The 16775-nt window shown below is 40.6% G+C and overlaps 1 protein-coding gene across 2 annotated transcripts in view; it reads left to right on the top strand.

Moving 5' to 3' along the window:
- INPP5A (inositol polyphosphate-5-phosphatase A) overlaps positions 1 to 16775 on the top strand; it is a 210240-nt gene that overhangs the window by 127558 nt on the left and 65907 nt on the right. For both annotated transcript variants that reach the window (XM_052677065.1, XM_052677064.1), the window contains 2 exons: positions 398 to 517; positions 16250 to 16334. In XM_052677065.1, coding sequence (XP_052533025.1) covers positions 398 to 517; positions 16250 to 16334 — 205 coding nt within the window. The remainder of the gene's footprint in view (positions 1 to 397; positions 518 to 16249; positions 16335 to 16775) is intronic.

Here is a 16775-nt window from a genome sequence, read left to right as displayed (position 1 = left end):
CACTTCGCAGCTTTGGTAGGTGTTTAACCACAACGTATAAACTTGAAGTTGGTTTTTTTCACACTCAATTTTGGGTTTTAATCATTTTAGTGAGAGAGTGCTGCTCAATTTCCATAGACTGTAACAGACAGAAAGCTTTTCATTTTCATATTATGCATATTTTATGCAGAACCCTACATGCAGTTTTATTTGTGAATGACTTGGCGTAAGTTTTATGATTCTTACTGACAATTGTCTGGTGATAGCTTAATTTGCACAGTCTATGTGAGTAAATCTTAAGGGAGTGTGAGGGAAAATACATTGTTACTGTGTTGAATGCTTTGCTGAATGCAACAAATGTTTTTTTCTTTTATCCTGAGTCATTTTATTTTTTTCCTTTTTTTTTTTTTTGTCATAGTGCCTTTGACTTGGTAAACATTCATCTTTTCCATGATGCTTCCAATTTAATTGCTTGGGAAACAAGCCCATCGGTTTACTCAGGAATACGGCATAAGGCTCTTGGCTATGTGCTTGATAGGTATGTATTGGCCTCTCTCTATCATCTTTGTTCTTCATAAACAGTTTATAAAACATGTTCCAGAAGGGACATGTAGAAACGTAGAGATTTTTATTCTGTGAACTGAAAATAGACTATGTGAGACTTTTCTACACAGTGTCAATTACAGATCGGTTTATAACGATTGCTCTTCTAAAATAAAGTAGTAAGTTTGAAGAATCTCTCTAAGGTCACCAGAACTTAGTAGAAAGTAGAAAGTAGATGTTTTTATAACATGTTAGTTAACTTATTTTTAGTCTGCGTGGCGTCTAATAAAGCTGATTTTTGTGTTTTCAGTTAAAGCATAATAGAAATTAGAAATTGATAGAAGGCTCTGCCCCAGAGGGCTCAAGGAGTGCTGGGACACTGCTCTCAGATGTGGGGTCTGGATGGTGCTGCGTAGGGACAGGGGTTGAGCTCTGTGACCACTGCGGGTCCCTATCAGCTCAGGATGGTCTGTTACTCCATGATTTTAGAGATTCTGATTGAAAGAGACCTTTGGGGGCTGTCTCATCCATCCTCCTGCTCAGAGCAGCACTGACGTTAACATTGGGTCAAGCTGTGCTAGGCTTACCCAGCTGAGTCTGAATAGTTCCACGTGCAGTGATTTACAGCTTCTGTGGGGCACCTGTTAATGCGTTTGACCATCCTTTTTGTGACTTTGTTTTCCCTAATATCCATTCAGAATTTCCCTCAAAGCAATTTGTATCCATTGCCCCTCATCTTTTAGTTCATGTTGCTGAAAGTCCGGCTGCAGCTTTTCTGTAACCACGCAGGTGACAGAGCCTCCCTTGTCTGCCTGTCCTGTAAATGAACACGTCCAGCCCTCTGAGCATCTCCTCATGCTGCATGAGCTCCAGCCCCCTCAGCATTAAGCCCTTTTGGTGCTTCAGTCTCAATTCTAGCTGAGCGCAGTGGGTGCCTAATCTTTCTAAAGTGGTGACAGTGTTTGCATGCAGTCATCACTATTATTAATACCATCATGGTGTATACCAGTGTTACAGATTTGATTCATTTGATGGGTGCTACTATAGTGAGAATGATGTGTTCAACAATCCCAAAAATACCCCCAGAATTTACAGCTGCCCTATTCAGCAATTATAAAGTTAGAAAAAAGACCTCTTGTCTCAAGTAAGACAAGATGCTTTCTGCATGGGCATACATGTACTGGTAATGTAAGCAGGTACTGCTCTGATGAGGCACTGCTTGACTTCATGTGTGCCCGAGAAAGTGAGCTTAAAAGAAGGCACAGTACACACCTGGCACACAGTGCTTTCCAAGGCCAAAGATGATGCTTAGACTGGGAAAAACAAAAGCAGGGCACTGTGTGTTTTTTCTGTTCATTGTGTTCCCTTACCTGAACGTTTGATTGTCTTTGAGTCACAAAGTACACAGATGTGCACCTTTGGAAGTTGCGTTCCCTGGCAGCACACCTGTTGCCCTTCTCAGGATTCCATGTCATTATTCTATGTGCATCTCTTCTTCTTAGAGATCTGCTTAGATGTGGAAAAGTGTTGCTTTTTAACATGGGATTTAAGAACAGTGCATGCTTTAGTGAGAACAGAGAAAGCAATAGATTCCAGCACGTGCTAATTTGCTGACTGAACTGAACACAGGGACTTGGATCTGTGCAACAAAAAGCTGATGAACGCTGGTTGATCTGCACTTGGGACTCACTAGTTGGTGTGTGGATCTCATGCTCTGGCAGCATGACGTTGTCCCGTTCCCTGCTGACCCAGCAGCACACCCAACCTGGGGATCACAGAGGCCTGGTCTGAGCAGAGCTGGCATAGCCGTCGTGACGTTATGACATCACATTGTACCCTGGGCTGCCGCTTCCCCGTGATTTTTATGGGGACTTCTCTGAGCCCAGGGGGCCCAGGGCATGAAGCATGACAGGGCCACCCAGACAGAGGAGTCACGGGCGCCTGCTGGCCTCTGAAAGCTCCCCATGGCCAGGCTCAGGTCAGCAGTGGGCCCTGCTGCCCTTGCCTTGCAAGGGGAGTTGGGCCCTGGGGCAGACGCTGAGTCCTGCCCACCTCCCAGCCCTGTGTGCCTCGAGCTGCTGAGGGAGGGAGTAGGCCTGGGACTGGGGGAGGTCACTGCTCAGCCGGAATTAGGCCCTGGCTGAGAGGACAGACACGTTCCGCTTGCAGCCGTTCCTCCGTGCAGTACGCACAGCAACACTTCAGGGAGTTCCCACCACAAATCACTGTTTACTTTCCTGGCTGTCTCCTGCAGGAGCCTGGAAAGTAGCGCTGCCTCTGAACTAAACTGACACACTGTAAAATATCTGTGAGTGTAATGCTGTTGTTTTTCAGCCTGCAGAAAGGGAGGCTCAGGGGACATCTGATCGGTGTTGATAAATACGTTGAGGGGAGGTGCAAAGAAGATGGAGCCAGGCTCTGCCCAGTGATGCCCAGGGCCAGGCCCACAGGCCACGAGCACAAGCTGCAGCCCAGGAGCTCCCCTGCCTACGGGCAGCACTGCTGTGCTGGGTGGCTGGCTGAGCCCTGGCACAGGGATCCGGGGGATGTGGGATCTCCTCCTTGGGATCTCCTGTCCCATCTGGACGTGGGGCTGGGCACGGCTCTGGGTGGCTGGGCTGACACAGGGGTGGGCAGAGGGACAAAGAAGGCCATGCCATTCTGGGATTCTGTGATTCCCTATCTAAATATTTATTTTAAAACATTCTAAAATGTGGAATATAGTATAAATGCCTTTTCGGTCGCTTTCTATCTGCTGAAATGCCACTTCTTTCTCAAAGTGTTGCCTAGTTAGGCAGGCAGATAGTTGAACAGAAGATGCTGTTTTTTCCCCACTGTATACAAGTAAGTGCTTTTCCTGTGTACTCCAGCAGAGGGCTAAGTAGGAATTTCTCCAAAATAGGCATTTATTTTCACTTCTGGGATATGGTGATAAAAGGATGAACAGGAGTTATTCAGTCTACGTGCTCTTGTGTCTGAGATTCTGTGATACCACTTGTACAGGCTGCTCAAATCATCAGAGAACACAGCAGCACTTGGTTTGTAAATATGTAGCAAGGAGAGATTTGTAAAAGAACTTGTACTTAACTGACAGAGCTGCAGTTAGATCAGGTTCTGTAGTTTGAGAGACAGATTTGTGTGTTCCGTAACATACAGCATATATCAGTGTGAGAAAGACCTTTTTTCCCCCCCTCCATTGGTCTGCTCTCTTTTTCTTATGCTTTGCACTTTGCACACTAGGGGACTTTAGTAAACCGGTATAAAACTCATGTGTTACCTACTACACACTTGTTTACACCATACAGTGTGCTCCATTAGCTAATTTTAGCTTTGGACCTCCCACGATGCCCTGGAAGCAGTAAGGTAATACGACCGTAGCATTAGTGTCAGCCGTGGGTCAAAAATGTCATGATGGTATATCGTTAAAATGTGACACTGCCAAAAACTGCCCCTACTTCCCTGTCCTTAGAAAAGAAAACCTTCAATTTTAGGTTGCACACTACTACTGTGAGTTTGCATTCAGATGAATTGTTCATTTTGAGAGAGCAGCCAGCCGCAGATCCGGACCTCCGTAGTGAAATGATGGGCTGTCTCGCACAAAAGGGGAGTTCTGTAAGAGCAGTGAATAATGGGAAACCCCTTTCATCGGCATTGCTAACCTTTTGGCAGCCACCAGCAAACTCTATTCTGATCTGCTGATTGGGGAGGACAATACACTGAAGCTCACTTTAAATGAATGCTACCACCAACAGTGTCCCCATTCAGAGGGTTTTGGGAACCATCTTTGACCATTGTCTGCCATCACTCCTTCAGACAGTAGGAAAAGGGAAAGTGAGAACGTCTATAGGGGGAAAAGTACTTCTTTTCTTGGCTTTAATCTCTCTTTAAAGCTTCATAGATCTACATTTCCAGCTGAGCTACTGGAGCTATGCAGTGTCAGATAAATACTGAAGGGAGAGGTTTCAAGCTGAGCTTTTAAATCCCCTTATCTGCATGAACTAATAATGCAGATTTAGTGCTGTTAAAAACAGAGACTGGTAAGTCTTTTCCTTCAAAGCCTTTAAACTGCTAAAGAGCATTTAACAGCGATGCAGTTCAAACCCAGAGAACAATACTGAGAAGGAAAACAGTTTAATGAGCTAAACCTTCACTGAATGAAGCAGAAACACCTTCTCACAGTTGATTTAGGTCACTGTGGGAGTAAGTGAAAGCACAGCTCTGTTCACTCGGCATCTTCATAAACATGAATTAAGAACAGCCTTTTCATGTAAGGTAAAAGCTATCGCAATTTGATGCACAGAAAACAAGAGAGTTTGCAAATACAGCTCGTGTGAATGACTTTAACGACTCAAATCGTCAGATAAGTTGGTTTCTCAAAATTATTAATTATTAACGCATCTGTAGGACAAGCTTTTAAAGCATCAGCACGAAGCTTCGCAGTATCTCTAAATTACTGAGGAGGGGGTTAGAGAAAAAGGGAAATTAAAAAGAAATTAAAAAGAAAAAAAGCACCGCGCAAGTGGTTTAAAGTTGTCATTAAAGGCTCCTTCTGGGTGAGGCTGTTGATAACTTAGTAATGTATTTTGAGAGTAAAATGGTTAAATCTGTTGTGGTGTTACGAATTTTTAGCTTTAATGAAATCAGAAAATAAACAAGATAGCTAAGAGAACACTTTGGGGACGACTGCAGGGATACGCTGAGCCAAACAGTAAAGAAGATGTGTGAGATATTTACAAATGCATATGTGAGGCAGGTGTATAGTATTAGTCTCTGTAATGAGTTGTGTCAGCACTAACGTAAACGCAAAATAAGTTCTCTGGAGTCAGTTACATTGTTCCAGATAGATGCAAATGCAATCAAAACTGCGCGTGCTTTCTAAATCAGAGTAAGAACACTTGTTTCCTTGTTCTATAAAAAAAAACAGAACAAAACAAAAGAAAACCCACAGCCCGTAACAATTATTCCAGGCCCATCTTGGGTAATTCACATGTACAATTAGCTCTGCCTGCATACTGCTTGTGTCTTTTTATTTTTGGAAGTTAGACAGCTTAAACAGCAGATAAGATTAAAAAAGGAAATATATGTTGCATTTAATTTCAGTCTTTTGTATCTCTGCTTTAATTAATTAGCATTTATGTTTCTGTATTAGTTGTGTGGTCCTTTACCAGGGAAAAGTGTCTGCTGAATTTAATAGCCTGGTTAGGGATTAATTAGAGACCGTAGAAGGTTCTTTAAAAGAATTGGAAAATTTCGTTAAGAATGGGGATGCTGAGACGTCAGCGTGATACGATGTTTGTTGGTGTGCCAGCCATATAAACTTCCTGAAATTATCCAGAGCATTCAGATCCATAAAACGATTTTTTTTTAAAGAAAGTGACAGTGCTCTTCTGTTTTCCTATTGAAATGTTCCCTGGCCTAGTTCAACAGAAACATTTTTACATTACAACTGTGAAATCTTGGCATAAAGCTCCCCTTTGTGCCCTTCATTATTTTCTCACAAATATAGTCCATTGTCACATAGCTGAAGTTAATTTGATCAACATTGGGACATTTAACTTTTATGTCCGGTCAAAGGAGCTGTTTCATGCTCATTTTGGGTATTCAAAAGAAATGATTGCCAGAAAAATAATGTTACTATTAACAATTCAGAGCAATTAGTTTCCCAGGGAGAGGCAATGTGATGCACCGACTCCACACAACTATTCTTTGTCATTTTATGGATGCTCATCAGTCAACTGTCACATCTTCTCAAAGACCCCTCCAATCTAAATGTTTCTCTTTGGGCTTTTCCCAGAACTAGCAGCTGAATGAGCAAAAGAAAAGCCACTTGGTTTCTAGGCAAAAGAAAACTTCACTCTAAAGATCTGGGTCGTTTGAGAAGATTCTAGGAGTATAGGAGTAGCCTGCTGCTTTTTTTTCTTGACTTTTTTTTTTTCCCAACATTGTTTTTAATGTCAAGTGAAAAGTCTCTGTAATCATGTATCTTCAAACATTTAGAGAATACCTTATGTATTCCGAAAGAATGCACTCTGAGGGCAAATAAACCTTCTATCCAAATGTCATCCAACAAAGGTTTTAAACCCTAGATCACATTCAGAAAGGCAGCTTTTCATTAAGCACCCTGTGGCTCACCTCATTAATATTCAGTCATTCCCCCCCTTAAACTAAGGTTAAGTACCCTCAAAATTAGCGTGTTTGTATAATATGCTCTTTAAGGAGTAAATCCAGCAAAATTACGTTGTTACTTTCGACCTGTCAAATACAGTCAGAGATGCTTTTTCTTGCTTATTTTTCTATTGGCTTGAGCTTTTGACGCAACGTCAGAAATTTAACAAAGTTCTTCCTATTTATACAAACACCCTTTGAATTTGATTTGGATTATATTTTTTACAGAAAATTAATTTTGTTTTGTGTTTGGGGCTTTTTTTTTCTTAATTTTTTTCTTTTTTCCTATTAACAACTAGGTGGATGGAGCTTTGAGCAGCCTGGTCTAGAGGGAGATGTCCCTGCCTATGGCATGGGGTTGGGAGTAGATGATCTTAAAGGTCCCTTCCAACCCAAACCATTCTGTGATTCTACTGTGGCAAGCCTTTGCAGTGTTTCTTATTCAATTTATAAATTAAAGATATGTTTATGTCAAAAATAAATCTGTGCAAAACCAGTTTGCAAGGAAATACATAATTGGAGAATCAGCAATCCAAGGTCCAGAATGCTCAAGAAATTTCAGTACTCAGGAGGGTGTATTAAAAAAAAAGATAATATGTGAAGTCACACTTCACCTTGCCTTTCTAATGGAACCAAAGTTGTAGCTTTCAGAAGTGATGTTGAAAATAAGAAGCTATGAGGTTTCTTGGAGGGTTTTTCAACAATAGCTTTCACAAATACAAATTCACTGCCTTACTGTCAGATTGCACAACTGCCAAAAATGCCTGTGAGCTAGGGCCGCCTTTGGTGGGAATGTAAGCCTTCACCTCATCTTTTATAAGGATTTTGTTCTTCTTTAATAGCTTCTCAGCTGGCTACCATGCCTCTCTGATAGAGTGCAACTGATGTAACGACAGGCTAGATGTGGGATGACAAGATACTACCCCCGAGATAGCCTGTGTGATTTAGGAGACAATTGAAGATTTTTCTCTGAAAATGCCTTTATATAAGAATGTACAGGGTGTGTCATGTGCTTATTAGGTTATATTTCTCTTTATACTACACTTTTTTCCTTAGAGATTTGGGGGCTACATAAAGAGCAGTCATTAGTCTCTAGCTAAAGGTGACACACATCAACATTCATTGTGGTTTGTGCCTTTTGAGATATTCTATTGTATAGCCATATAATCTTACAGGATAGCTGTGATTCAATTAGAAAGAATCTATATGGGCTGTTGATCCAATTTTTATTCATTTGCAGAGAAATGAAAATAAATTGCTATTGTGATTTTATTTACAAGCCACTGAATGCTCACTGCAAAATGATGCAATGAGCTGCTAGTTATAAAACGGAGAAATGGTTGAAAGAGCTCCATTCTGCTTCCATTTCACTCTGCGGACACAAAGTGAATAACCGTCTTTCATCATTTTTACTCCCATAGGAAGGCTGGATCACTGAGAATATGGTTGTTGTCCTCTTGTTTTGTGTTCTGTAAAGAGACAGATTCTGCCTAACGAGTAAATAACCATTTGCAAGTTACAGCATTTCTAGCTACTTGTCCATGTGCCTGAACAGGAGCTGAAGTATCTGTAGATGGGCTTTGCAGAAGCTCTTTATGCATCCACAGTAGCTGTAACTGTTTCACATTTAATTAAAACTTCTTTATGTTTCCATCAATGTTTAAGTTGCATCTAAGATGGTTCAGTTTCTTACTTCAGCCAAAGAATCCATTCTATGATTCTCTGAAAAGAATTGATCCTGCTATCCATCAGAATTTCTTTGATCAAGTGATAGCAGCACTGATTTTTTTCAATCATTTAAAAGATGATTTTTCCCTTACCTTTAGCAGTTCTGATATTTTTGTCATGTCACCCTTTGTTTCCTCTGTTAAGTTGTCCACTGCAGCATGATTTTCAAGGGGTTAAACGCCCAGGCTAAAAAATTTGTCAGATTTGGTACTGGTCAGCTTCTCTTTAATTTGAGCATTTTTGAGTCCTTTGCAAGTGAAGTCTTCCTGTGTTTCTCATAATTTGTGTTACCCCTTTCTAGAACTGCGTTCTTTCTATTACTGATTCAGAGCCCATCTGAGTCTAGTTGGCTCCCCAGGCAAGCAGTTGATGCGTGCTGGTTTCTGTCGCTAGCAGCAGGCAGTGGCATGGCGTGGCTGACATCCTGTCTCCTACCTCTGCCCCCCATGTAAGCATCCCCACAAGGCTAGGCTGGGAAAGGTGCCTGCTGCAAGTCAGGTGGGATTTCTGGCGAGATATAAATGTGGCAAGATTCCATTCTGCAACAGTTCCCCCTGGTGAACTGCATAGGACTCTATGCAGCATCTCTGATCTGAATTTTTCTAGAATTGTCACAGAAATACTTTTCCCAGTTGCAGTGAGTTCCAGGATCAGTGTGCCATTGCCATGAATCCCTGTTGTTTTGAGACTTGCTGTTAGCACTTTTGACGCCAAGCGAACACAGGGTTTTTGTTTTACTCCACCACATCCAGGCCTTGTAGGGCAGTAAAGAATAATTGCTGTGTGTCCGTCTCCATGCAGATTACGGCAGTTATCTGCTGTCTGCTGATGAACAAGAGTTACAATCATTGAGGAGATTCAAAGATTATCTGAAAGAGTCTAAGTCTTCCGTGGTAAAGTAAAAGAAGATTCAAAAAGAAATGCAGTTTCTGTTTCTTCTTTTTGCTTTCTTCTACATCAGTTGAAGAACAGGAATATTTCTTTGTGATGTAGGGGCAGCACCGTAAAATTGTATTCTCCTGTAGTGAAATTGATAAGTACTTACATCATTATACATGGCTGCTATTTCATTAGGCGAATGTCAGTGTCGGGTAGGATCATGGTTTTATCAATATAATGAAAATACCAGTCAAGTAAGGAAAAAGTCACAATTTTCCAGCTCTAAAAATTGATTTTTATTGCTCTTCTTGTAATCCTTTCTTTGGATTAACTATTTATTATTGATGTGGTCTTTCTTTTAATCTTAATAGCTGCTGACATTGTAATTAATTAAAAAATACAACATTTTTGCCCAAATGGCACTATATTGAAATTAAAAGTGAACATCACATATTAGTTAAACAACCCTGGCAAATGCCTTGAGTGCTAAGATGATTGCCTAAGCTTTTTGACAATTCCCTTTCATCTTGCTGTATGCTGCTTGACCTTTTGAGATGTTTGGTGTTATTAATAGGTTTGAGCTATTATATCAGAAAGAACAGGGCACCAGAATATTATAAAGTTTATCTTTCTAATGACAGTGCTACTACACCCAACGTATGCCAATGAAGGCACTTGGATCTTTTGAGACGCACTCAGGCAGTCACCGTGTAACTTCTGTTAAGGAACTGATGGTGTTTTCTGCAATTTGTTCCTCAGTATGGGCCTGGGAGTGCAAAGTGCAGCAAGCAGCCATTGCCTGCACTGCGGAAGGGAATGTGCAGAGGAGACACGGTCCTGTCTTTGGAAGCCCTCCAGAAAGCCTCTGTGGAGAGGTTTCCGTTGCTTGCAGAAATCCACACGGGCCACTTCTTGGGTGTGGATGTGTAGATGATCTTTTTAACTAAAATTTGTAATGGAAAGAGCAATGAGGAGAGGAATGACATAAATCTCACAGGCCATGCTGCAACTCATGGCTGCTTCTGCGTAAGCCAAAACATAACATTTCAGTGTCTGGATCTTCAGTGTCCTAACACAGCTGTGGTTGTAGAAGACAGATTTCAGTGTCACCGTTCCTGGCCTTTCCAACAAAATTCACTGCAGAAGTTGTTATTACCTCTAGCAGTGTAGATCTACGGAAACAAAAGTGCACGTGTCCTTTCTATCCATCGTTCTGCTGTTTTCATACCAGCCCTTAGCTCCCAACAGTGGGATGGTCAGGTTGCTCTCTGCTTTTATTTTACTCCTTTTGAGATATTCCTCTCTGGAGCAAGAGCCTGACCGAGCAAATGCAGGCTGTTGTGAGCCCACGCAGGCCCCTCTGCCCCCTCACTCCCCGCTGCCTGTGGGAGGCCTGTGGGCGCCTGGCTGTGCCAGCTAGTGCCAACTTGTGCCAACTTGTGCCAGCTTGTGCCAACTTGTGCCAGGCTGCCCAGCAGTCCCAGAGCCTGGAAGAGCCTCACCCTTTTAGGCAAAGACATCAGCCAGTGTTGATTTTACTGACCTTGGAGCAAAACAACTTCTGGTCCAGAGCTGTGCTTAGTTTTACAGTAACCAAGATGAGTGGTTTATCTTGAGAAGTGATTGCTGCACCCCGACTGAGCTGTCATCTGTTCTCTTTGTGGCTGTTCATGATTTTCTTTATCTTATGAAAGAGCACTGTATGTCGGAAGCCATATTTTATTGTAAAAGTAGTTTTCATCTTTAATTCTTCTGTGTGAATAATGTAACAAAATCTAGAGATTGTGGAAATGTAATTTCTTACCCCAGAAGTTGTATGAGAAATATGGATATTCTCATACTTGCTTAAAAACATTTCTTTGTTACGAAAATGTGTTCATTGAATGGAATATGGTTTGGCATTTGGTTGTTTCTTCCCAAGCAGTGTGTCGGTGTCCCTCCTTCTCTGCCGTTCATCCTGCATGGCAGAGCTGCCAGTTTTTATTTTGTTATGTTATTGTGGTGCTAAAAAAAAAGCAACAAAAACCCTCAAGTCCCTCTTTTCAGCAGTGTCAAGTCAGGATGAATTGGCCAGGAAAGCATGTTTATAGACTGTGTGAAGAACTTTGTCTTTGTGTGGGAACGCTGGTGACACTGGTATGGCTTGCCTGAATGAACTGCGATGACGCGGCTAATAAGGTGTCCTGCTGAGTGCTGCCGCTGCCTTTCTCAGACCTCCCACTTAATGCCATTCAGCTCCAGCTCAGTGTAGCTAATTTTTCCCATTCCCTCAATTCTTTAGGCCCCCCTTACAAACAGAAAAGTCAACTTTCACACCGAGGGGAAGATAAGTGCTTTAGGAAATAATCGTGTAAACAGAATGTTACCTTCTGACCTGATGCTGATACCTTGATCTGGGACAAAACCCAGCTGGCTATTGCATTAGACATGGCTATTAAAGGAATAATGCTGCTGATCCTCCTTACAAAGTGCCCTGAGAAATGGTTTAGCCAAATCACAGTGCCTCTTGTCACACTGAATCATGTTTAGCTGCTCTCTTCCATGACCAAACTGCTGATATTTAGATGCTCCCTTGTCTTCTTTCTAGTGGCAGTATGACTGGGGGATAAGTATAAGAACAAGTGGAAGTTGGTGCTATTTCTGCTAGCCCTTTTATTTTCTCAATGAATTTCAGTGTTTTGAAACATACATACCATATTTTAAGGAGTACGTGGTGTGAAATGTCCACAGTTGTAAAGGCTGAGTACTTTAAAGTGGGAAAAGAAAACGACAAAAGGATTTCAGTGTTTCCAGTGACATGGAATTGTTCGTTTTAAGATCAGACTAACCTATGCCTTTTGATTCTCAATAACTGAGACTAAAATGAATAACTACATCAGACCTCCAGGAGCATCAGGGAGAAGAAGAATCTCTGCCTTTTAGTCACTTGGCATCCGGATCTCCTAAAAGAACTTAACCTTCACAATCCTTGTAGCAGATACTACCACTCGGACTTAGAAGTCCACCATTTCAAAGAAGTTATTTGACTATCCTGGATTCCAAGAGCAGATGTTCGGCACTTGCTTTTACTGTGGTGTTTTTTAAATTTCTCTTTAGGTTTGCCGCTTGCACAGGTCCACGCTCTGAGCTGAGTAATTTGGTCATTGCAGGCAGGCCAATTTGGCTCAGTCTAAAGCAGTTCAGCTTCATACTTGAAGGATTTCAGCATTTTCTTGTAATTCTCATGATGCATCCAGAATAACAGAGGAGTTTTGTCAGAGGCCTTTGGGAAGATGTGTTAGAGGGCTGCCATGCTTAAAATCACTGAAATGTCGCAGGTAGTTTCCTAGCAGTCTGTTTGATAGGAGAGCAGGTGCATTTCCAGTGTAGACCAAGTAACTTCTTTTGTGGCTTTGTAATACAGTTGATAGTTAGTGTGAGACAACCTTTCATTATTAGACCAAAATAAGAATTAAGCGTATTTATTTTGCAGCAAACAAATCACAATAGTAATTTAACATCAGTTTGCACCCTTACCCTTAATTTAGCACTTAAAAATATTGTGAACCATGGATCTGACACACTAAAACATGTATGTGACTTTAATGGTTGACCTTACTCAAAAGTTACTATTCTTTGGATGTATATCCTTATACTGTTGTGTCATCTGTAAAAAGCTGCAGCCTGTAATCTCTTAATGGCCCTGTATGGTCACAACCAGCAGCACAATTCGCTTGGGGCACCGACGGTTTCCTTTGCTTTTTGGTACAGATTTCTGGAAGTGAAGTGCTTGTGCTTCCTCACAAATCGTGGCATTTTTAGCCAAGAGCTAGCTATTTGGTGACAAAATTTTTACAAGAGTTGTACAGGAATGTGTGGATCTTTAAAGTCTGGTGAAGCTCTTCAGGAAAATCTGATAGTCAGCAAGTACAGATTAAAAGAAATGGCATTAGGTCCTACCATTAAAAATATTAAAGCAATGCTGGTGTTTGATTGGCTTTTTATACAGTTCAGATTTATTGCTCCGCAAACTGATTCATGGCATCACTTTGAAAGTATTATTTGATTCATGGTTAAAGCAAGGGTATTGTTACAGCAACCCACAGCACAGTAAAGATGCATGGATTTTGAAGCCTTCCTTCTTCATTTGCAAACACTACCTCTTGTTAAAAGAGTAAAGATGGTCTTTTGAGATCTCATTTACTTGTATACTTAACCGATGTTGTATCTGTGGGATAGAATGCAGAAGTGAGGAATGGAGCATTTTTTTTGTTACCCCAGCCATAACACCTTGGTTGTTTCTTCCCAAGCAGGGTGTCGGTGTTGTGCAGACTTGGTCCTGGTGAGACTCTCAGTGTTTTACAGTACGGTGTACAGTTTCTATCCAAGTCTCCTTAATGCCAGATATTATTCCTGCAGTGTTGCAGAAGAAGGAAATGTTGCTGAACTGTTCTTTATTGCTGTCTCCTTTGCCAACTTTGAGTCTGATTCTAAAAGCATAAATGAGAAGATTAGTTCTTGTGCCATCGATTCAGTGGAATTACAGGCACCAATAAGTGTTTCAGGGTGAACTATCGGAGTACCACAGCAATGAAATAAGTCTAAATTTGGGAACTCTTAAACTAATAATAAGTCCCGGGTAGTAATAATAAGCCAGGGTAGTGTGTTACAAACAGTTGTATTTAACTGAGTCATTAAAGGCAAATTTTTTTTTTGTGAGATATCCCAGATCATTTAATAAGTACAGATTATTGGTACATTTAGTACATGTAATTAGTACAGATTTAATAAGTACAGTATATGCCTTGTAGCACTGATGTTAATTTTATTGTATGCCTGAAGGAAAGATGTCAGAAGCCACTTAAAGCGTCATTCTTGAGAAGTAGCACTTGGAGTATTTTATTTTAATGTGTCGTGAGACACTTCTAAAATATCTGACAAGAGAAACTACAAGGGGAGCAGCTGGTTAAAATTATCCCCTTTAGAGCTGGTACTGATTTATATGCAAATCATGTTTAAATCCAGTATTGTGCAAGACTATGACAGAGCTTTAATTAATTGATCAGAAGCAGATTAATCAGCTGTTTTGTTCATCAGTAGCTGAGTCTTTTCAAGTTAATCTGGTTAGGAGGTATTTTAACTGGCTATTTTTGGAACAGATTGTTTATTTGGAAAGTGCATCTTCTGCATAATAGACTCTCAGACATCACTTTGCCTTAAGAGGACTTCTCCAGACCTTGGCATTCCTGCAGTATCTTTTTTTTTTGGTCAGAATGCATGGCAATGGGCAAAACCAAAACTAAGTTCTGAACCAGGAAAGCTGGCAAAGCAAAGTCAGTTTTTCTTATGTGTAAGTTGCATATCCAATCTATCAATGATAGTGTTAGAAAACTGTAGTAATGTAAGCGGTTTAAATTTTAAGGGCACTAATCAAAATAATATCATGTAAAGTCAAGGGTGACAGTTTTTCTTGGTGCTGGATGGGGACTGACAGTAGGCAGTATTTATTAGCAGTATCTGCAATAATTTGTCAGCTGAATGGAGGATTTGGAGATTTTCATACCAGAGAAGTCTATGCAAGAGCTTTTGCTTCAGATGACCACTAGCTTAATTCCAATGCACATCAATTTTTCAACAAGATATTGTTCCTTATGTTACAGATTATTGTGGACTAGAAATGTGAGATTTTTTTATAAGACGAAAAGTAGTATCTCATTGTAAACCTAATGGTGTATCTTTCTTTATAGCTGTAAAATATCTGAATGAATGGAATGCGTTTAAACATTTTACGCCTTTAAAAACAAAGGTCTCCTTGCTGGGCCAAGTTGTTCCAGAAGGCTTCTTTACTGTGTGTTACTTTACCCTCATTCACCTGTCCATATGGGCTCCTTCCTCTGGCTCAGCTGAGGCTTCTGTCACCATAGTACTTACCATTTATATGTATCTAGGATGTATACAATCTATTGCGTACATTTATTCCCTTTATCTTATATATTGTGCATCTAGCGTAGCATTCAGGTTTTTTTGTGAGTTTTGACTGTGTATTTTATTTCTAGCTGAAACATTTACATTATTTTATACCTTCCTCAGTTGACAGATCATTAATTACATTAATTTCCTTTTTGAAATTAACTATGAGTCCATGGATTTCAGGATCTCAGGATCTCTGGAACCATGTAAAATTGCACAGTGTTGGGAGTACCAAGCAATTGTCATTAATAACAGATTAACAACACAGCGACGACTTTTAATAATGCAAGATGAACAGTAATGCCTGACCTCCTTACTGTGTACTGAGCAGAGGTTTCAGAAAAGAGTTAATCTCTCTTCTGCATCTGGAAAGATCACCTTCTAGGTGTTAGCTATAATCTCAGTAAAAATCTGCTTTCGGCATAAGGGAGAGCTGTATTTTAGAGACTCCTAACTGAGCCAGGAAAACCTTGTCATTCAGTCCATATCAGCTGTGATAAATGCTGGTTGGCACTAATGTATCACTTTTCCTACAGTGCACAGAGCACTAACCAATACTGCTAAACATTGTGATCACAGTTTTACAGATGTGTAAACACAACACGGAATAGAGTGAAGGTGCATTGTGAACTTGTCACTAATTTGGGGTTCCTAAATCTTAGTTTCCACACCCAAAGCACATATTCTTAACTTTGGGTGCCTTCTGAGGCCCAAGTGCTGGTTTCGTGTTGTTTGTACTAACTACTGCGAACTTGCTTTCCTCCAGATTGCTCTTTTAGCTGGGCAGGGGAAATCAAATGCATTATTTTACTGGGGTTGAAGACAGAATTGCCTGAGCAAGGATAACCAGTCCAAAAACATGGTTAACATATTGGGAAGATTGTTCTGATACAAACTGATAGTTCTGATCATCCCAATAATTATTTCTGATGTAGTACTTAGAAGATATGTGTATTTGTACCTGTTCACATATGTTTCACTTAATGACAGTTTTGTTTTTTTCCAGAATTATAGATCAGCGGTTTGAGAAAGTTTCTTATTTCGTCTTTGGAGATTTCAACTTTAGACTGGATGCCAAAGCAGTAGTAGAGGTAGGACTTCGATTTTACATCTGTTGCAGACCCAAACAGTTTTTATTTCTCAGACATTTTTTTCCTTTGGAGAAACTAAAAGCGACTTAATGAGCTAACCTTCAGGTTGAAATTGATCTTGGCTAAGAATATTTTCAGCCACATCATCTGACGGGTAAATAAAAATTGCTGTGCTGAGAATCTGATGGAGAAATTAAGAAAAACACAACTGACAGGCAGCGTTTTTTCTAAATAGTGGTGTGTAAAGTGATTATCACATGCAGAAGGAGCTGTAAACGTGAATAGACTGGGGGGTGCACACTGTCTGTTCGTGATCCTGTGAAAAGAAAGGGGAAAACATGAGTACCAACCTTAGCTGAGACTTCAAATCTTGACAGTGCATAGAGGAGTACCTTTCTTTGGGTGGTGTGTTTGAGCTTCAGCAACAGACACTGCATTTCT

This window comes from Tympanuchus pallidicinctus, unplaced genomic scaffold, assembly GCF_026119805.1.
Source record: "Tympanuchus pallidicinctus isolate F22 unplaced genomic scaffold, pur_lepc_1.0 scaffold16, whole genome shotgun sequence".
In the NCBI taxonomy this organism is placed as follows: domain Eukaryota; kingdom Metazoa; phylum Chordata; class Aves; order Galliformes; family Phasianidae; genus Tympanuchus; species Tympanuchus pallidicinctus.
The sequence above is the reverse complement of the archived record's forward strand: the minus strand, read 5'-3'. Positions and strand labels throughout refer to the sequence as shown.